This window comes from Erpetoichthys calabaricus, chromosome 9 (assembly GCF_900747795.2).
Source record: "Erpetoichthys calabaricus chromosome 9, fErpCal1.3, whole genome shotgun sequence".
NCBI classification, from domain to species: domain Eukaryota; kingdom Metazoa; phylum Chordata; class Cladistia; order Polypteriformes; family Polypteridae; genus Erpetoichthys; species Erpetoichthys calabaricus.
Window position 1 is genome coordinate 175957941 of NC_041402.2, and position 22536 is coordinate 175980476.

The window sequence follows — 22536 nt, forward strand, 5'->3', positions numbered from 1 at the left end:
TGCCAGTGATCTAAGAGGATTTGTAAACCAAATAAATAAATGAATTAGATGAAACCAAAATTATGCATGAAGATGTTTGTGTTTAGGATGCTGGAACCATGAGACAGGATCACCATACCCACTATGCCTGCATGCAAAGAGGTTCTTTGAAAAGATAACATAATACTATGAGAAATGGACTGCTATTACAATTATCTGTTATAAACATCGGCCCTTATTATCTTGCCTTTTCACCTGTACTGTTTGCTATATTTGTACATTTGCTTAGATAAACTTTATTTGTCCTTAGGAGGAAATTTTAGGTTTTTACAGAAGCTCTTTAAATAAACAAATACATATGTAGATAAATAAATAAATAGATATGCATACCAGAATGACTAAAAAGAAAGTAAACTTCTGACTTGGCAGTCACATTGAGACATTGTGCAGGTGTATTGCCGTTTGACTTTAAAGGAGCCCCCCCATAGCGTTTCTTGACGCACTTCTGCTGAGTAATTGGTTAGCTGAAAGTCCTCAGTGTTGGTGTGTCACAGAGAGAGGTTCAGAATGGCATTAAGTTTTGTTTTAATTCTCTCCTCTAATACCTCCAAGGATGCCAGAGTACGTGCCATAACTGAGCTTGCCCCTTTAATTAGCTTGTTGATTCGGTGGGTCTCTCTTGAAGTGATGTTTAAAGCCCACCACGCCACAGCGTTGAAAAACACATTGACCATCACAGAGTTGTAGAAGATGTGAAGGACGTCACTTCCCACATTAAAGGAACACATCCAACATAAAAAAATAAATAAATGCGTTGACCTTGGTTTTTGACTGCTCTGTTACTAGCACTCTTTACAAATATACACGGCCGAGTTTGCTGAAAAGAATGGCAGTGCTAAGGACACCCTGAATTCCAACCTTGATGATTATTAATTCACAAATGTTTCCCAGATCAAACCATTGTAACTAAAATAGCAAATTCAGTCTTTGTAATCTACATGCTCACCAACCCACTTGTTCATTGCTGAGCGGTTCGTCAACTGACTCACTTTTTGCACCAACCTTGTCCACAGACAGAGCTCATTGAATTCAGGTCAGGTCAGATTGGGGAGCATGCACTGATACAGCATTTTGCTGCACCCACCACGTGATGAAACCGCTTGAGATCCCGGTAAGCAACCCCCACAGGCAGAAATGGTGTCTAGTCCCACCCTCCAGAAATGACCATCTATCTGCCAAAGCCAGGTGTTATGTAGGTGTCCCCTTGGCCTGGTCCAGCCACTCTGGTCCTCAACAATGAGTGTCCTATGAGCCGGGGAATTGCGCCACATGGTCATAGTGCCGTAAAATACGCTCCCTCACAATGCAGGTAATGTGCCTCATTTGGGACACCATGAGCAACTACTCATTGGACACAAAGCCAAACCAGCGGTACCCAAGGATTCTCTGAAGAGACACAATACCGAAAGAGTCCAGTTTTCTTCTCAAGTGAATGGATAGCGTCCATGTCTCGCAACCATATACCAAAACAAGAAGCACCAGGACTCTAAAGACTTGGACCTTCGTCCTTTGAATTCACGTCATTTTAGTTCTCTGGAAATTTTTTCTTCATCTTTCCTTCTAAGCTATTAGATCATTGGTGTTTCTGGAAGTAGAATACTAAGAGTCATGCTTAATAAGCATAAATGAAAATGATATCATATAGTTAACAGATGGTAACTAACTGCCCACCTGGTGGTCCAAGAGCAATGTAATGCAGCACATTAGCAAACCCATAGTGTGGTGAAATGCAGCATTGTTCATAATGAAAGAAAATTCACTTCTGCTGTCTTAATTATTCAATGACTAGTGTCAGATTTTCACCTCAGTGGTGTTGTGTTGTGCTAGATGTTTGTGTAATGCTACATATCCTTGGTGCTCAAACAGCCATACCCCTGCCCGGTGGAAATGAAGAAGTGATGGAGGTTTGAAATGTTGAAATTCTTAATCTTAGAGCAGAGGGTCCATAACAGGTTGATGTTGAAGTTGGACAGGTCATTATCAACTATTATTTCTACATAATTATTTTGTCTACTTCATTGGTTTATAATTGAGAGAAAGTGTTTGCAGTTCATTACTGGTATTTCATGGATTCAGTTATTTCCTATATTCCTCCCCTAGCACAGTGTTTCTCAGCCCACTTGTGACCCACTTTATGCCATGTAAGTGTCTTTACGGTCCACCTTGGTGAATTTAGTGTTATCGTCCGAGTGCTTTATGAAGTCTTGGTGAATCGAGCACAATCGTCGGAGTGACCCACCACAACCCACTGACATTATAAAACAATAGGAAACTCGCAACCCACCAGCAGCAGCCCACGACACTGCTGTAGGTAAAGGGCAATAATGTTGTTCCTTGCCCCCATACAAGTGCATTTTCTTTTAAGAACACAGACATTAGTCTCCATTTTCACCTTTCGTTCACTCTACCCTGGCATTTTTAACCTCAAAAACGGAGACTTTTGAATGCGCTCTCCAGAGCTGTATATTTCTGAATATGCCAGTCCAGAGTTCTCGTGTGGAGGAAAATGGGGAGTTTTGAAATCTATTTGCCCTCTGTTTGATTCTTGCTTAGTACATGGCTCTTCCATGATTGGATCCTTCTCATTACATTTTCTCATCCTCTTTGTTCACCTTATACTTGTGCATTACTCTCAAAACTTCCACCTTATCATCAGTCCAGACAATACAATCTGTTTTTTTATTTAGGTTACTCTCATTCACCATTGCTGTTCTTCTGTGTGTAAATGTAAGCTGCAAATGAATGCCTAACACGAAGGACACTTCCCTGTCCTGTTTGTGCCCAGTGTTGACAAACGGCTTCTTTGTATATATTTTCAGTCATTTTAGTGAGGACGGATATAGGATTGCCAGATTAGAAAATTAGAAATATGGGACACTCTTAAAATCTCTCTCTATATCCTCACAGGTAGCACAGTTGTAGTGCTGCTGCTTTGCAATAAGGAGGTTGTGGGTTCGCTTCCCGGGTCCTCCCTGTGTGGAGAGTGCTTTGAGTAGTGAGAAAAGTGCTATATAAATGTAAAGAATTATTATTATTATATTACAATATATATATATTTATACATGCCCCCCACACACCAAGACTAATATATTATATAAAAGTAGAGACATAAGTTAAAAACATAACCCATTAAAATCATTGCTTTATGAGGAAAACAAAAGTAAAATCATTTGAAAATTATTTCCTGAAAGTGCAATTACATACACCACAGTTAGCTTCAAAACAGCTTCTGCCTTGTTTGATAAATGTCCATTCGCTGGAATATTCATCACGAAATTTACACTTATGTTTTGGCATCTTCGGATAGATGGATGGATTAGTTTTTAAGTGGGCCGTGGCAAGTAGTAACAACACACTCTGTTGATGCTGTATGTTGCAATGCTGATCCAGAACTGCACAGCGGCGCGGCTGGAGAACAAAACGGTGACAGTGCCGCTGTCCTCAGCCAACCATAATAATAATAATTCATTACATTTATATAGCGCTTTTCTCAGTACTCAAAGTGCTATCCACACAGGGAGGAACCGGGAAGCAAACCCACAATCTTCCACAGTCTCCTTACTGCAAAGCAGCAGCACTACCACTGCGCCACCTGTGAGGACATAGCAACTGAACAAGTTGCAAGCAGGCAGCAAACACGAGTTTCCTCGTTACATTTGGGTTATTTTCATCAACAGAATCTGTGAAAAGAAAGTATAATTACCTATAAAGTTACAACTAAGTACCATAAGAAGGTAGTGAAAATATATTTTTATTACGAAATTTGAAAATGAACTAAATACGGGACATTTGGGTGTCCCTGAAAGGTCAGTACAGGACTGGGGACAAAATTATCAAATATGGGACATGTCCCATATGTAAGGGATGTCTGGGAACCCTTAGGAGATCCTTTCATAAGCAATGTGAAAATGCTGGTGTGAACGGATGTCTTTTTTTGTTGTTGTCGTTTAAAAACTCCCATTTTTAAATGAACATTTAGTAGTGTGGAAGTGGCCTTCATAAATAACAAGACTCTTCTTTAGAAACTGCATGATTTTCCTCAACTGCGTGCAGATGTTATTTAAGTTTGCCTCAGAAATAGTACATGTTTCATTTTGTGTCTGTTTTATACACTTTTGCTTATTTGTTTAATACATTATGATGTTATGATGTCATGTTCAGTTCGTAATGCTTTTTAATAATAATGACAGCACCATATTGTGCATTGATTGCTTTTCTGTTGATTTGATGATATTTTTTGTTAAATAGCGAGGTTATAGAAAAATACTCATAAACTGTCCAGGATAGGATGGATTTGAGGGATTACTCCAAAAGACAGCATGTATGTAATGTGCTTACAGGTACAGGTGTGATTTTTTTCAGGAAACTCACTCCAGGTCTAAAATGACATCTCTGAACTGCAGTCCAAAATCGAACACACAGCTTCATGAAAAGGAAAGTTTCTTTACCTGGATGAGATGTCTTCTTATTTCTTTCCTCAGGAGAGGTCTGGGAATTTTTAGTCAAACCAAAGTTAATACTGTATACCTGTAGAGTACGCTACAAAATCCACAGTTTAGTATCTGCAAGTTGTCATTATTTGGGACAACCATGTTCATTGCTACTACTGTTGGTCCAGTTTAATAAACCACAGGGTTGTGAGAGTGAAGCATTGGGTGCAAGGCAGGAAATCACCATGGACGGTGCACTTTAGTCCATCGCAGGGCACATTGAGGTTCACACTTGATTGAAGGCCTTTAGGAATGCAGGAGGTAAAGCTGATGTGACATGAGGATTACTTGGAATCTCCACACAGGCACAAGGATATTGGAACCGTGAGGCAGCAGCACTACCCACTACTCCTGGACACAAAGAACTCTTTGACAACGTCGTGTAACATTAGGATGCATTATGCATCATTAGGCATATTAATTCATTAGCTTGAATTGGTGAAGGTCTTCCTTAACTGTTTCCTACTGTGGGACATACAAATAAATGTGCGAATTAGATGGTCCACTTTGACATAACAAGAATGATCTGCTGTTGACCCGTCTTTACAAAGGACATTCTTTCTCAATCCCAATCGATAAGAGTCACCAGAAAAGCATCCTGCTCTGAAGCTTTTTGAATGCGTGAAGAATTAACGTAGATAGTTAGATGGAGGCACAACTGGAGAATATCTCCAGCCATATTAACTGTCTAATGCAGCAAGTCTTCCTGAGTGTGGCCTTTTACAATTTCTCCTGATAGATATGCAAGTTGCATGGCAGTGATACTATCGCTTGTGCCAGGCAATCAGTTGGTACTCTTACAGAAACCAAACACATCTCTGCAGATCAACCTGAAAGTCAATAGTAGCAAGCCTGATGGCCGAGGCTGATAGTTTTGTTACTTTAATCAGCTGCAGTAAAAGGAGGACAATAAAGCAGGAGAAAATGGTGGACTTCTTTGTCCAGAGATGAAGCTTTGTCAGATATTGGACATGTGGAGAAGGAAGTGAGGGAGGTAAGACCCACAGCTAAGTTCTGAAGGTATGAAAATGGGGAAACGATGGAAAAACACAAAGTCTGAGTCTAGTGTATGAAGTGCATAAAATGGCCCTTAAAGTCTGAAGAAGAAGAAGAAGAAGAAGAAGAAGAAGAAGAAGAAGAAGAAGAAGAAGAAGAAGAAGAAGAAGAAGAAGAAGAAGAAGAAGAAATGGTTATTAACACAGCATGTCAAAAACATGATCTCAGAAATTCATGGTGCAAGAAAAAGTACAATAAAAAAACAAATCTAATGTGTACCAAGTTTAATTCTGATATAGCTAAATAGCAAATGACAATTTTAACAAAAGTGAACCTTTTTAAATAAGCTGACAGAAAGGTTAATACTTCATGTTTCTATGGATAAGCCATTTATTTTATCCATATTATCACATTTACTTTTTAAACTTTAATTACATCTTGTCCGAAAATGGGGCCTGAGTTGCCTCGAAAGCTTGCATACTGTAATCTTTTTAGTTAGCCAATAAAAGGTGTCATTTTGCTTGGCTTTTCTCTACATTCATAATGGCTAACACGGTACAACACCACTACTTTTTAAACTTCCTAATGTTTCTTATTGAATATTAGGTGCTGTTGTATTGATATTATATTTAATTATAACTATTTGCATTTTAAACGAGATTTGTAAATTAGCTAGTCAAATGAGTCCTTTTTGTCTTGGCCTTTCAAATAAAATGTAGCCAAGATTAACTTTAAATCTCATTTCTATTTATTAACTCTGAATTTAATTGGAACTGGAAATATGATACTGGGACAGAAACATTAGTGATTGAGATTTTAACTTAATTTCGAGGTTTACTGACTTGAACTGTTCATGAGCACATCCAGTAAGTGCTTATCTGAAAGATATAATTTTGACTAAAAGTATGTTGAATGTTTAAATACTCTTCAGTGGGTTGCGTGTGAGCATCTGACTGTTACTGTAAATGCAGGTGTATGTATTTAGCTAGGAAGAAGATGATTGTGGATTAACTCAGTTGATTGGTTAATTTAACATTTAAAATTGAGGTGATTATTTGTGTAAAACATAAAAAACAGGATACTAGGAAGGGGCAAACACTTTTTTACAGCATCATGAGCCTGCACACGTTTTGTTTTTGTTTTTGTATATTTGTTTAATTTCTGCCCTCTTTTATCGTTTCTAACTCTATTTCAAAACTTTGTGTCTCATGTATTATTCTATTAGTTGGTATTTAATGTTTATATACGATCGTATCCAGTGCTATTTATATGATTTTCTGTGGTTTTATTCTTATTATGTTCTTATCAAATATTTGTGAAGCAGTCTAAGTATGGGAAAGGCGATATATAAATAAATTTTACCCTCCGTGTGTGTCTATGTGTTTGTGTATGTAAAAAAAGCGTAGGTATGTGTGGTTGTGCGTTTGATTTATTCGTCTGCGTACCTGATTACTGACTGATTTTAATGTACATTTTTGTTTACGCAAAGAAGCTACACATTCTTTGTTCGTGTATTCATTTATTTTTATTGATGTGTATTTTTAACGTTCCTTTTAAACATTAGATTCCTGTACTTCTGATTATATCTATTTTTTTACTGTTCGTGTTCTCAATTTTGTTGGTAACCCTGGTGTCCCAGCTTTTAGCACCACAAGACTTCAAGCACATGGGTTGGGGTTGGTTCAGCAAGTACAATGCCAGATCAGTCGTTGTCTGTGTCTGATTTGCATGTTCTCCCCGTTCTAGTTTTGTTCGTGTTGGCGAGTACACTGGTTTCATGCCACACACATGTTTAGGAGGGATAATTCTTCGCTGGCCCCTTTTGTGTCGATTTGTCAGATATGCACGTATTTAAAGAAAGTAGACAGACGCAACGCCGGATTTCTGCACAGGCTAAAGGTGCCCCGAAATTAATCAAGGTGTATTCAACAATCAGTTTATTTGTTTTTTCAAAGAAACATTCATGCCGCCAGGCCGACCGACCGATCCCGCCCTCTTTTAAGCCCTTTCCCGTAACCCCGAAGCTCGCTAGTCTCACTTTCGCGCACGCGCACCGTCATCCTTTATTTACGCGTCTCTAGTGACGGAGGACGGCTGTTGGACCGTGTTCGGGGCAGGAGGGAAGCTGAATACGTGTGGTAATGGAAAACGAAAAGTGTGTGATGAAGAAAGCGATTTTGTCGTGTTGTAACAGTGACAGTCTTCTACAATGACCAGTGCATTATAGATTGTTGTAGGGCCGGATTAAGACCTTTAGAGGTTCTAAACATTTTGTGACCCCATATGAGCTGCACTCACGCTCAGTGCTCGACTGAACGGGATAGCAGACATGACCAAGACAAGATCGATCACGTGAGCCTCGGTGCACCTTGTGGCAGTTACCAGATTCTAATTTGGTTGTATTCCCATGATTACTACATCTCTTTAGCCTCTATTATTACTGTTTTATTATTTTTATTATTGTATTAATTTATAAATATATATACAGTATGTATATGTTTTTTCATTTAATGTGGGAGACAATTTTTTTGGAACCCACATGCACCATTTGCAGTTTTGCACCATATGGTCCATTGTAAATACGGCAATGGAAAATTTCAGTAGTGCCCCCATTTCCCTTGATGCCCTAAGCACGTGCATGTTTTGCTTAATGGTTAATCCAACCCTCCTATAGTGATAATGAAGCAGATGAAGGTGGTGATTTTGAATAAACGGTAAACTCTGACGGGACTTCTGAACTGTGTGACAAAAGCTCCGGGAAGAGCTGCCGAGGATCCCTTACTGAATTCCAGCGTGTTTGTTCATAAGTGACGGCATGTTAGTTGTAATTGTGAGTAAAGCCAACACATACACACACACACACGCCAATCCATCCAGCACCGCTCACCGAAAACAAATTACAGGTGCTCATACGGTCTGTTTTTTTCAGTTATGACGAACTGTTGTCGTTGTTTGCATTTATTGTATATAGTAAGTGAGATTGGTACGTCCTGGTCGACAAAAAAACCCTTTTTAAATGCCTAATGGACGGCAAATTACGAGTACGTTTGCGCTTTGCTGACAACAACTGACCTGCCACTTTGCACAATACTGAGAAACCGTTTTTAAAAATAAAATCGTTCTCTGCGTTTTACATGCTGTACTTGTATGGTGTTGTCTGACAACGAAGTGATAAAAACATACTGGACCTCGTGCAACTACTGAGCGGTCAGTATGTGTGTTGTTATTTATTTATTTATTTATTTATTTGTATATGTATGTATGTATTTTTGGTTTTGCCAAATGTTTCAGATCAATCAAAAAAAAAGTTAATACAGCTAGAGCTTTGAGTTATGTCAGCTTCTGTTAAAATTACGTAGATCCAGAACACTTCAATGAGTAAGGTGAGTAAGCCTTTCCTTTACATTTTAAATTATTTTTAATTATACAGAGTAGGATTAATCATTAAGCAAAATACGCATTTAGGGCATCAAGGGAAAGGGGGACACATTTTCCATTGCCGGATTTATGGACCACATGGTGGAAAACTGCAAATGGAGCAGCTGAACCAGGTTCCACAAAAAGGGGCTCCCACATTAAATTACAAAAATTGTATATATAAATACAAATAATAATAAAAATGGTAATAATAGAGGGAATTAAAGAGGTTAGTTTTATATATTAATCTTGGGAATACAACAACTGCCACACGGTCCACCGAGGCTCACGTGATCGTTCTTGTCTTGGTCATGACGGCTGTCCCGTTCAGTCGTCCATTGAGGATGAGTGCAGCTCTTATGCACGGGGGCACCAAATTCTTTTAAGTGCTTAGAGCCTCTATAGGTCTTAATCCTGCCTTGCACAGGTTTAGTAAGGACTGACGCGGGTGGTGGTTGGAGGTGCGGGTTTGGTTTGATTAGGTTCGGGGTGCAGTTGTCGGCAAATGTTTTTTTATGCATTGTTACTTTATCTGCCTAACCTGTTGTTTGGATTGGCTTATTTGGTTATTTATTGGCGGATAATTTATTTACATAAAAATGTATTCAAAGAAACTTATAAATTAAAAATGCGAACAGAGAAGACCAGCATAGATGAAGGTCCGTCTACTCTAGACCAAAGTCCGGCAATGCGAGCGTGTGTGTGTTGTTATTCCAGAAAACGCGTCAATGCTGGTCCAAAAGTGCAACGCGCCGCCTTTTTGGGGGCTTCCTCCTTTTTCAGGACGATCAGATCCCGTAAAGTGCTACTTAACGAATGTGATTATTTGAGGAGCCTGATGAAATTCGGACATTTCGCGTCAACTCCTCTCATAGTCCCAACCACCCACGGATTTGGTTTAAAGGCTGCAGTATATGGATGGACGCTCTTGAGCAATCCAAGCAGCTTGAGAAGTTCTTATGCATGTTCCTTTCTGACGGCATAGCCGTGTTATTTTGCGATTTTTTTAATCCAAATGTTTTGAAGCCTTCCTGGTAGACCCGCGAAGCAGGCTAATTGAGACACTGTGTACCAGGGTGAGCGGGTTTGTTCAGTTCGCTCCACGAGCCTCAAACTCCGCCGTCGGCTCCACCTGACACCTGTCCTGCGGAAAGGTCCCAGTTGAAGAGCAGCGTCTCGGGGGCCGCAGAACAGCGTTGCCTTGGAAACCAGGGCCAGCCTATTTGCATGAGCAGATCATTTCCATACTGGAAGTGAAGCCCTGAAAGATTGATTTTCATAATGTAGGACAGCAGACCTGGGGCGAGCGAGCAAGAGACGGGGGTCGAAATTTGCATTTCAAATTAGGATGATGTGAGGAGCTTAATCTATCCCAACAAAGGCATGTTTCCCCGTTGTTGCTATATTTTTTTTTCTTTGTGAAGCTTAAAGTTTTAAAAATAAGGCCCATTGTAGACATTTAATGGACGAGATGTTTTTTTATGCTCCCCACATTAGAAAGCTCCTCACCTTTGTAAAAGTCATCCCTAACTTACAAACTGGCAACTACACACCTTTTTTGTTATTTAATACTAAGACAAGATATCTCAATTTTTAAATGTTTTAATTCTGGTTTGGCATTCAAAAAGCATTTAGACCCCTTAGTTGTTTTGACACATTTTGTTATGTTGCAGCCCTATCCTAAACTGTTAACTTTTCCCACCACATCAAGTAATACTGAATACCACAGAATAACAAAGCAAACATTGGATATTTCCAATTTTTTGCAAATTTATTAAAAATGAAAAACTGAAATATCCCACTCATAAGCACTCGGACCCTTTTCTCTCCTCTTATTTGAAGCCCCTTTGGTAGTGATTCCAGTCTGGAGTCTTCTTGGGTTTGACACCAACAAGCTTCTCAACCCTGGATTTGTGGACTTTCTGCCATTCTTTTCTGCAGATACCCTCAAACTCTTGCCAGTGTGGTTGGAGACCTTAGGTGGACAGCTATTTTCAGGTGTCTTCAGAGATGTTTGATTGGGCTCTGACTGGTCAACCTGATGGGCATACAATGAGTTGACCCTAAGCCAATCCTGTGTTGTCTTTGCTTTGTCCAGTTTAAGGTGAACCTTCAGCCCAGTGTGAAGTCCAAGGTGCTCTGGAGCAGCTCTACATTTGAAATATCTCTGTGCTTTGCTCCATTCAGATTTTGCATGGACCCTGACTAGTCTCCCAAGTCCTTGTCACTGAAAAATCAACCCCACAGTATGATGTGGCCACCACCATGCTTCACTGTTGCTATGGTATTGCACGGGTGATGAGCAGTGCCTGGTTTCTTCCAGATGTGATGCTTAATGCTGAAGCCAGATGGTTCAAACTTGGTTTCATAAGACCAGAGAATCATGTTTCTCATAGCATGAGAGTCCATTAGGTGCCTTTTTGCAAACCCAAGTGTTGTCTGGCCACTCTGATTGGTGGAGTGTTGCAGTGGTGGTTGTCTTTCTGGAAGGTTCTCCCATCCAGATAACTCTCTAGACCTCAGCCTTAGTGACAATCAGGTTCTTGGTTACTACTTTTATCAAGGCGTTTTCCCCCCAGTTTGGTCAGTTGTTCCAAACTTATTTCATATAAACATTATGGAGGCCACGGAGCTCTTGGGAACCTTTAATGCTGCAGACATTTTTTTGTATTCTTCCCCAGATTTGTGTGTCAACACAATCCTGTCTCTAAGTTCTCTAGGCAGTTCCTTCGACTTTGTGGCTTGGCTTTTGCTCATCCTTCTGTAGACAAGTGTCTGCCTTTCCTAATCTGGTCCAGTCATCTGAATTGACTACAGGTGGGCTCAGACATCTCTATGATGATCAACAGAATGGAATGCATCTGAGCCAGATTTCAAGTGTCACAGAAAAGGGTCTGAATTTTTGTATCAGTATGAGATTTCAGTTTTTATTTTTATTAAATTTGCAAAACTTCCTAAAATCCTCTTTTCATTTTGCCATTCTGGGTTATTGAGTGTTTGATGAGTGGCACAAATTAATTTAAATGATTTTAGCATATAGGTGCCATAATAACAAAATGTGGAAAAAAAGTGAGGGGGTTTAAATATTTTCAAACTGCACTGTATATTAATTAATAAAGAAGTCGGAGGGTGCTGCTCTGCAGTTATTAAGAAGCATGTGAAGATGAATACTGTAGTCTTTAATCGCCTGGAGAGTGTTTCCTTTAATTTATTAATTAATTTTTGAACTTTCTTAATCCAGTTCACAACAGAGTGAGGCAGGCTCTGCACATGGGAGGACACCAGTCCATTTCTGGGCCACCTCACATACACACTGACGTTCCGACCAGATCTGCAAATCTACTCAATGCTGTACGTCTTTAAGGATGTGGGAAGAAAACCGCAGAAGTCAAACCCATGCAGACATAAGTAGAACGTGCAGCATCTCCTCACACACAACATTTGAATCTAGTAAGCAGCAGCATTAGCGTCTGTGCCATCATTCTTCCCTTGATTTTATTGTAATAATTATAGCTGTCAAGCAAACTAAAATCAAAGTGGGTATAAACAGGTGCCACTCATTCAGTGCCCACCATGCCTGTGTGATCAGTGACATACACCTAAGCTTTGTTTGATTTACATATTTATCACTAATACGTCATCTTTTTGCAAATAAAGCCTAGGAAATTAAATTGTTCAGAAAATAACAACCCTTGGATATTATAGGGCATAACAAAGTCCAAAAAGTGGTAAACAAATATTATAAAGTCATCTCAGATAAAGGAGCACTGGAATCATTGGCTGGAAGGGTCCTTTTAATCTGATTGGCCATCCCAGCAGTGACTCAACTGTAGAACGGCCAATAGGAGGGAGGCGGTTTGTTGACTGAAGTCTCCAGGACTCCGACTGTGTCTGGCCGTAGTTCTAAAGGGTAAATACTGTTGTTTTTCATCTTATGTTCATTACTTTTTATTTTGTTTTTACATGTATTTTAAATACATGCGTATCCTCATATGTGATGGTTCTATATTTCGTGAGTGGTGTATTCTATCCTTGCATTTTGCTTTGTGTCTGCACTTGGTGAGGAGTGCTGTATGAGAACAAAGTAGTTTGTACTGTTGTATTGTATTTCTGAGGTGGCCATTGGCCATCAGCTCTGTGCAGAGGATTACTTGTGTTCTGTTTTGTGTGTTATATTTATGCCATTATTTTGACACCCATTGCATGCCCAACCTACCTGGAAATGGGTTCTCTCTTTCAATTGCCTTTTCCAAAATTTCTTTCATTTTTGTCCTACAAGGTTTTTAGGGAGCTTTTATCTTGATTACTTAGAGAGTCTCTTCTTAGAGAGGGTCTGTTAAAGCCAATTGAGGCATTCCTTGTGTGATTTTTTTGGTTATGCAAGGAATAAATTGTTGTTGTTATATTACACGGGACTTTGCACCAAGTCTATTAAAGAAACGGTTTACTTTGAAAAATCAGCAGAAACAGTGCCACAGAAATAAAGGAAGGTAAGAAACTGTGCTTGCCATAGAGGTACTGGGAGGACATGTCGCTGATGGATGTTGTGGCCGGGTGCTGGAATGACAGGTTGCAATGACGGAAAATAGTTGGGACACCAACCGGGTCGTCCTGTTTAATATAACAGTCCAACTCAAATAAATGCTTTTCTGGCTTCAATAAGCAGCCATCTCAGGGCAAAACAAAGAACATATAACAGGCTCCAAATAGGGTCCTACACAGGAGCTTGAAAAGACACCTCCTTCCAGGCAGCTGGGCTTCTTACATAATGCAAGGAGGTCCTCGGACGCGTCTGTGTGACAATGTCTTTCCTCTCTTTAAGGCTGTTCAAACAGGTCTTTAAAGTGTGAAATTATATAACAGTGTTTTGTGTTGGTTTTTTTTTTCCAATGTAATATATGCAAACTAAATGCACTTAGAGAAGCTCAGAATTGTAAAGAACTATCAGCCTAATTTATTTGTTTATCCATAAAAATGCAAGTTTCCTGGAATCTGACTTGATGAAACATCAAACCAATGAAACAGTCCTAAGAACAATGTTTAATCCGTCTTTCCCCAATAACTCCCCGATCGGCACCACCAAAACCAGCAAGTGAGCACCAAGTAACTAAGAGGCTAAATTAATCAGTCTCACAAGTAAGTATTATAATGACACACTTTGCTCCTAGTGTTGATGGATCTAATGCACAGGTGTCGAACTCTGGTCCTCGAGGGCCGCAGTGGCTGCATGTTTTCATTCTAACCATCTTCTTCATTAGTGAGCCGTTTTTACAGCTAATTAACTTCTTTTGCTTTAGTTTTAATTAACTTGACTCGGCCCCTTAATTGTCTCTTTTTCCTTAATTAGTGGCCAAACTATAATGAAACATCAAACAAGCCACCATATGACAGAAAAAACAGAAAAATCAACAGATTTGGAAATGTCTGCTGTGGCAGAATGAGAGCAGCAACAAGCCATTGAATTAAATAACGGGCTTAATTAACAGCAAGAATCAGCTTCTTATTAAGAGACTGGTTGGAGTGAAATTGGTTGGAGTTTGAAATCCCAGTTTAGCTGGTCATCTGTTGGCTCGTTTCATGTCTCATTTCTGTATGGCTGCCATTTAATGAAGAAACAAATCAATTCAGAGGACTGAATCCTTAAAAACAGGACTATTAAAATGAAGGGAAAAACAAGTTAATTAGCAGTGAAAACTGGTCACTGATTAAGAAAATGTTTAGAATGAAAACCTGTAGCCACTCCAGCCCTCCAGGCCCGGAGTTCGACACCCCTGATCTAATGAATAGAAATCTTTTGAATATATGCTGTAAAGCGTCTTCCAGAAAGAGTCAATATCCACAAGCTAACATTTTCTTAGTCTTATTTTTTTTTTAATTACTCAAGCCCCAATATTTAGTGTGTTTCTTTTGATCCACCAGTTTTTTTCAGTGGATTCAAAAAGTACACAGGCTCCTTAATTTTCTGCACACTTTATTGTGTTGCAGATTTCATTTTAAATGGTTAATTTAATACCCATCAGTCTGCTCTTAATAGCCCATAATGACAAAGTGAAAACATCATTCTCAGAAAGGTTAGCAAAGTTATTAAAAATCAAACTGAAACCTCTCCATCATTCAGGAACTTTGTAGAAGCCCATTTGGTAGCAACTTTCAGAGCAAGTCTTCTTAAGGAAGTCTCTACAAGCTTTGCACATCTGGATTTGAGCAGTTAATCCCATTCTCCCTGGTAGATCCTGTCAAACTCCATTTAAATTGAATAGGATGGTAAACTACCATCTTTAGGTCTCCCCACCGATGTTCAATGGGATGCAAGTCTGCATGTTGGATGGGCCACTCAAGAGACATGTCCTGAAGCCACTCCATAGGTGTCTCGGATGTAAGCTTTGAGTCATGGTCGTGCTAAAAGGTAAATCATCGACCCACTCTGAGATGGTGTGCGTTCAGCAGCAGGTGCATCTCTGTGTTTGCCTCCATTGTCTCCCTGTTCCTTTACCCCCATAGTATGAAGCTGCCACCACCAGGCTTTACCCTAGGGATGGTATTAGGCAGGTGATAAGCAGTGCCTGGTCTTCACCCGACATAGTGCTTGGAGTTCTGCCTAAAGAGTTTCCTATTTCTCTCATCAAACCAGAGAATCCTTCTTCACTGCTCCGAGTCCTTTAACATGTCAAATGCCTTTTACTCTACTTCTGTCTTGCCACTTTACCATAAACGCCTGGTTGACAGAGTGCTGCTGTGATGCCTGCCCTTCTGACAGGTTCTCCCATCTCTGCAGAGGACATCTGAAGCTCTTGTACAATGACCATTGTGTTATTGATCACCTCCCTGACCATGACCCTTCTTGCCCGATTATTTGATTTAGGTGGACAACCAACTGCTAAATCTACAGTAGAATTGAGGTCACTGTGCTCCTGGGAACACTCAGAGCTTTAGAAATGGTTTGATCCCCTTGGCCTGAAATATAACTCCTCACCGTCTGATCATGGATACCTTGAACCTCATGACTTGGTTTTTGTCCTGATGTGCAGTGTGAATTGTGTGTATTTTTAAATGATGTCCGCTCAGTTCAGTTTACCTCAGGTGGACTCCACTCAAGTTCTAGACACGTCTCAAGGAGAATTTAAGCAAACAGGATGGCGCTCAGCACAATTTGGGGTGTGACAGTAATGGGTATATGAATATTTAGAGCATGAGAGATTCCATTCTGTGATGTTTAATAAATTTGCAAACCTTTCTGAAGACATATCTTCACTTTGTTATTATTATAAACCAGTGTGTTTCTTCGTGCCGGTCCCAAGCCCGGATAAATGGGGAGGGTTACGTCAGGAAGGGCATCCGGTGTAAAATTTTGGCAAATCAATATGCGGACAACAATTTTGGACGATCCACTGTGGCAACCCCTAACGGGAGCAGTCGAAAGAAGAAGAAGAAGTGTAGACTAATGAGCAAAAATGGAAAAAACAAAGTGTGCAGAAGGTGAAGGGAACTGAATACTTTCTGAATTCACAGTAACCACAGGACCTTTAGATATATGAATTCTATTTTAACTGGAAAAAAATACAGTATTACGATACTACAAAGAGAAAATTGTGTGTGCAACACAGCCGTTGTAGACCGGTAGATAAAAGTATTGAGTGGGTTGCTTTGCAAAACATTTTCTCTGTACTTTTTATTGTCCCAAAATAAGCAGTGAATATTAAAAAGTCTGCCTGGAGCTATACTGCAATGTGTGTTCAAATGTATACTATTGGAGAGATCGGGTAGCTGGCTAATTTATTGAAATATTTTTATTTCTTTTCCCAGACAATGGTCGAAATGGCTTGGATTTCTCAAGGCCGGTAAGTAGCTTAAAAGTCAAAGTTAACATCTGAAATCTGTGAAGGAAGTGAGGAGCAAACTAATCAGAAATAAAGCATATGGCCTGTAGCAGACAATCAAACCCCAGACACAATTTCACCACAGCAATCCTGGATTCAAATAAACTTATTTTTACTTTATCAAAGTATCTTCCAACAGGTTTCTTATTCCAAATCTGCACAATACAATGCACAATTCTTTTATCTCTTCCATCCTTGCTTGCTTTGTTCCGCCAAGCATTGTCTAACTGCTCTGAATTCTCGGAGTGAGGTTTGATGGCTACCATTATCCTGGACCTGGAGCACTTCCAATGCCACAGCATTGCATGAAGGCAGAAGCCTACCCCCCAAAAAAATACAATCTCTCGGCAGCTCCCTCTGGTGGCCCTTGGGGAACTCCAAAGGGCTGGCCGACAGGACTACAATTCCCAGGTTGCTTTGCAGGTATGTGCATGGGTGATCTGACGAAAGGTCTGAGAAACCTGAATCTGCCAGTCCACAAAACACCTGGGTAGTGCTCCCAAAATAAAGAAAAGCAACAATACTGGATATGTATGGTAACACAATCATAATCCCCGTCACTACCAAAAGAGATGCTACTCTGCTGGGCCCTTGAGCAAGGCCATTAACCTTCAATTGCTCCAGGGGCGCTGTACAATGGCTGACCCTGTGCTCTGACCCCAAGGGGTATGCGGAAAAAAAACAAGTAATTTCCTTCGGGATTAATAAAGTATAATAAAAAAAAAATTACATGGAGACAAAATAGGTCTCTTCCTGAAACTTAGTTTGAGACTCCTAATTATCTGTTGGGTTGCTTTTTCATTTCATTGTGGTTTGTCTGCTGGTAAAGAAAAAAAAGAATCAATTTAAAGGTTATGAATTCTTTTTTTTTGTATGATCTTTTTTATATTTTTATTTTATTAATTTTCATTGTAATCATTCCATACAAACAGATCAATTTATAACCCAACAAAATTTGAAGACAAATCAAACCCCACCCCTGAGAAGGAGAGCTTAGCTAAAGGAAAATTGCTTAAGGCTTTTTAATAAGGCAACATTAAACAAAAGAAAGGGAGAAGTAAATATCTATGTAAATAAGAGATGGAGAAGGGAGTTAAATGCGATAATAGTTATTTCTCTTATTCTAAAATAATATTGATTAAATATTGCCATGCTTTGAAAAAATGTTGTACAGATCCTCTAACTGAAAATTTGATTTTTTCCAATTTCAAATAATATAAAACAAATCGGTTTCCCACTGACTTATAAGAGGAGAATTAGGATTCTTCCAATTTAACAAAATAAGTCTGCGTGCCAAAAGTGTAGTGAATGCAATCACCGCTTGCTTGTCCTTCTCCAATTCAAGTCCATCTGGAAGAACACCGAACACAACTGTTAATGGGTTAGGAGGGATTGTGGTACCAAGGCTGTCTGAGAGGCACTTAAAAATTTTTGTCCAAAATGATGTTAGTCTAGTGCAGGCCCAAAAAGGTTATGAATTCTTTAAAAGCAAGTCTGTTAACGTTTAGGTAAAAGAAGTCTGTCCTCTTTGCAGAGGGTACTAGTTGAAGTGACGGGAAAGACAACTGGCATCCATTTGGCATCCCTGTACTACAGTTACAGTGCAACCAGAAAGTATTCACAGCGCATCACTTTTTCCACATTTTGTTATGTTACAGCCTTATTCCAAAATGGATTAAATTCATTTTTTTCCTCAGAATTCTACACACAACACCCCATAATGACAATGTGAAAAAAGTTTACTTGAGATTTTTGCAAATTTATTAAAAACAAAAAAATTGAGAAAGCACATATGTATACATAAGTATTCACAGCCTTTGCCATGAAGCTCAAAATTGAGCTCAGGTGCCTCCTGTTTCCCCTGACCATCCTTGAGATGTTTCTGCAGCTTCATTGGAGTCCACCTGTGGTAAATTCAGTTGACTGGACATGATTTGGAAAGGCACACACCTGTCTATATAAGGTCCCACAGTTGACGGTTCATGTCAGAGCACAAACCAAGCAGGAATTGTCTGTAGAGCTCCAAGACAGGATTGTCTCGAGGCACAAATCTGGGGAAGGTTACAGAAAAATTTCTGCTGCATTGAAGGTCCCAATGAGCACAGTGGCCTCCATCATCCGTAAGTGTAAGAAGTTTGAAACCATCAGGACTCTTCCTAGAGCTGGCCGGCCATCTAAACTGAGCGATCGGGGGAGAAGGGCCTTAGTCAGGGAGGTGACCAAGAACCCGATGGTCACTCTGTCAGAGCTTCAGAGGTCCTCTGTGGAGAGAGGAGAACCTTCCAGAAGGACAACCATCTCTGCAGCAATCCACCAATCAGGCCGGTATGGTAGAGTGACCAGACGGAAGCCACTCCTTAGTAAATGGCACATGGTAGCCCACCTGGAGTTTGCCAAAAGCCACCTGAAGGACTCTCAGACCACGAGAAAGAAAATTCTCTGGTCTGATGAGACAAAGATTGAACTCTTTGGTGTGAATGCCAGGCGTCACGTTTGGAGGAAACCTGGCACCATTCCTACAGTGAAACATGGTGGTGGCAGCATCATGCTGTGGGGATGTTTTTCAGCGGCAGGAACTGGGAGACTAGTCAGGATAAAGGGAAAGATGACTGCAGCAATGTACAGAGACATCCTGGATGAAAACCTGCTCCAGAGCGCTCTTGACCTCAGACTGGGGAGATGGTTCATCTTTCAGCAGGACAACGACCCTAAGCACACAGCCAAGATATTAAAGGAGTGGCTTCAGGACAACTCTGTGAATGTCCTTGAGTGGCCCAGCCAGAGCCCAGACTTGAATTCGATTGAACATCTCTGGAGAGATCTTAAAATGGCTGTGCACCGACGCTTCCCATCCAACCTGATGGAGCTTGAGAGGTGCTGCAAAGAGGAATGGGCGAAACTGGCCAAGGATAGGTGTGCCAAGCTTGTGGCATCATATTCAAAAAGACTTGAGGCTGTAATTGCTGCCAAAGGGGCATCGACAAAGTATTGAGCAAAGGCTGTGAATACTTATGTACATGTGATTTCATCGTTTTTTTATTATTAATAAATTTGCAAAAACCTCAAGTAAATTTTTTTCACGTTGTCATTATGGGGTGTTGTGTGTAGAATTCTGAGGAAAAAAATGAATTTAATCCATTTTGGAATAAGGCTGTAACATAACAAAATGTGGAAAAAGTGATGCGCTGTGAATACTTTCTGGATGCACTGTATATACGGCCACTTCTCAGGATGGCAAGCCGTCTGATTGGGCAGTGTGATCGGGGGCGCGGATTGCCACCTCTGTAAAGAACGACTCTGTCCTTTAGTTTCTAGGAGTGTTACAATGTCTTGTTTGATTATGTATTTCATTTAATTTACTCTTTTTTTTAATTTTTGCATTAGGTACCCCATACCTTTTTGTATTAGCACAGGCCTTTTGACTTTATAATCGTACCAGCTTTCTCTCACCTGGACAGATTTTTGTATTGTAATATCATCTTTGAAATAGGATCAAAATTGCATTCAGCAACTCAGAGGCGGTCTATATAGTACAGTGCCGATTTATTTAAATTGAAAATATTGCATTTTAAGTATGATTTGTAAAGTGAAGTCTCAATGGGTGTACACCATTTGTTAGAAGAACCAGTTGAACAACAAGAGGAAATTAGATGTGTGGAAACACCGTGTCATTTTCAGTACTGGAAAAATTATAAAACATAGTGGTTTATGTTGTTGTACTTGTTATTTTTTCACCTTTTTAGTATATTTTATAAAGGTCATGGGAATAAAAAGTGGTGTATGATGTCATGATGATCATTTAGCCCATAAGGTCTGAATTTTGCTTACATAATGGAAAGACCAAGTAAAAGAAATTCAGTTCCTAAACAACTGAATTCATAGGAGTAGTTTCAGGCTCTGACCGATTGTTTGACTTGGAGATTTGTTGTTTTGTTTTCCACGAGCTTGTTTCCATGTCTCTGATTTTTAATTTTGTGATTCTTGCTTACATCTCTCTACTCTCATTGGGTTGCTTTTACAGTGTCTGCCACTCTGATTTTTATTTCTGTCTTTATCCTTGCATGAATCGATCAGAATGGTCACAACAGGCTTCTGATTCAGAAGTTCATAGAGTCAAGTGGCATTAGATACAATAAGAGTGGAACTTTAATGTGGGATGTCATCGGTTTAAGCCAGGGGGTCTCCAACTCCAGTCCTGGAGAGCTACTGTGGTTGCAGGATTTCATTCTAACCCTTTTTCTTAATTAATGACCAAATGTTGCTGCTAATTATCTCTTTGCTTTAATTTTAAATGATGCACAACTTAAGACTCAGGCCCCTTAATTATTTCTTTTTTCCTTAATTAGCAACCAAACAATATCCATCCATTATCCAACCCGCTATATCCTAACACAGGGTCACGGGGGTCTGCTGGAGCAAATCCCAGTCAGCACAGGGCGCAAACACATGAACAAAACCCCAGGCAGGGCGCCAGCCCACCGTAGGGCACACACACACACACCCAGCACACACTAGGGACAATTTAGGATCACCAATGCACCTAACCTGCATGTGAATTTCCCCTTGGGATTAATAAAGTATCTATCTATCTATCTATCTATCTATCTATCTATCTATCTATCTATCTATCTATCTATCTATCTATCTGTCTTTGGACTGTGGGAGGAAACCCAGACAGACACGGGGAGAACATGCAAACTCCACACAGGGAGGACCCAGGAAGCGAACCCAGGTCTCCTAACTGCGAGGCAGCATCGCAGAGAAATCTCAAAAAGATATTAATGTACAGTATTTGTAAGAGACACACTTTTAGACGCCTGATAAACAAAAAACTACAGCTACTGTGGAGCTCCACAAGCAAACCCAGAGCAAGATGTAGAGACCACACAAAAAAGAGGCCAACAGCCTTCAAAGGACACAGAGGTCTTATGAGTTAGGAGGTTTCTGCAAGCACAGAATAAGATGGTACTGTGGGAAATGAGATCATGCTGCAAGGCAGCAGCGCTACCACTGCGCCACCGTGCCGCCAACCAAACAATATTAAGACACAAAATGTACCAACACATAAACAACCTGCGTCCATCACACTGTAACTGAAGATAAAGAAAGGTGAAGGCCTCAGTAATGTTGATCTGCTCAGATCCACAAAACATTTTGACAGCGCACTTAAAAAAGAAAATCAACAGTTTTGGAAATGTCTGCCATGGCAGAATATGCACCATATGGAAGTAAATAACGGGTTTAATTAGCAACAAGAATTGGCTTCAGATTAAGAAATTGAATGAAGTAAAGTTGGTTGGAGTTTGAGGCCCCAGTTGGTCATCTTTTGGCTCACTTCACATCAAATTTATGTTTAGGTGCTGTTTGAGGAAAAAACAATCAATTCAGCAGTCAGAGTCTCAAGAAACGTTAATTAAAATAAAGGGAATTAGTTCATTAGCAGCAAAAACTGGTCACTAATTAAGAAAAGAGAATGAAAACTGGGGGCGGCACGGTGGCGCAGTGGGTAGCGCTGCTGCCTCGCAGTTAGGAGACCTGGGTTTGCTTCCCGAGTCCTCCCTGAGCGGAGTTTGCATGTTCTCCCCGTGTCTGAGTGGGTTTCCTCCCACAGTCCAAAGACATGCAGGTTAGGTGGATTGGCAATTCTAAATTGTCCTTAGTGTGTGTGCTTAGTGTGTGTGTGTGCCCTGCGGTGGACTGGCACCCTGCCCGGGGTT

At 40.1% G+C, this 22536-nt stretch overlaps 1 protein-coding gene across 3 annotated transcripts in view; it reads left to right on the top strand.

The window, feature by feature from the left end:
• pou2f3 (POU class 2 homeobox 3) overlaps nucleotides 1–22536 on the top strand; it is a 64605-nt gene that overhangs the window by 17596 nt on the left and 24473 nt on the right. For all 3 annotated transcript variants that reach the window (XM_028808415.2, XM_051932144.1, XM_028808414.2), the window contains exon 3: nucleotides 16746–16780. In XM_028808415.2, the coding sequence (XP_028664248.1) occupies nucleotides 16746–16780 (35 nt within the window). The remainder of the gene's footprint in view (nucleotides 1–16745; nucleotides 16781–22536) is intronic.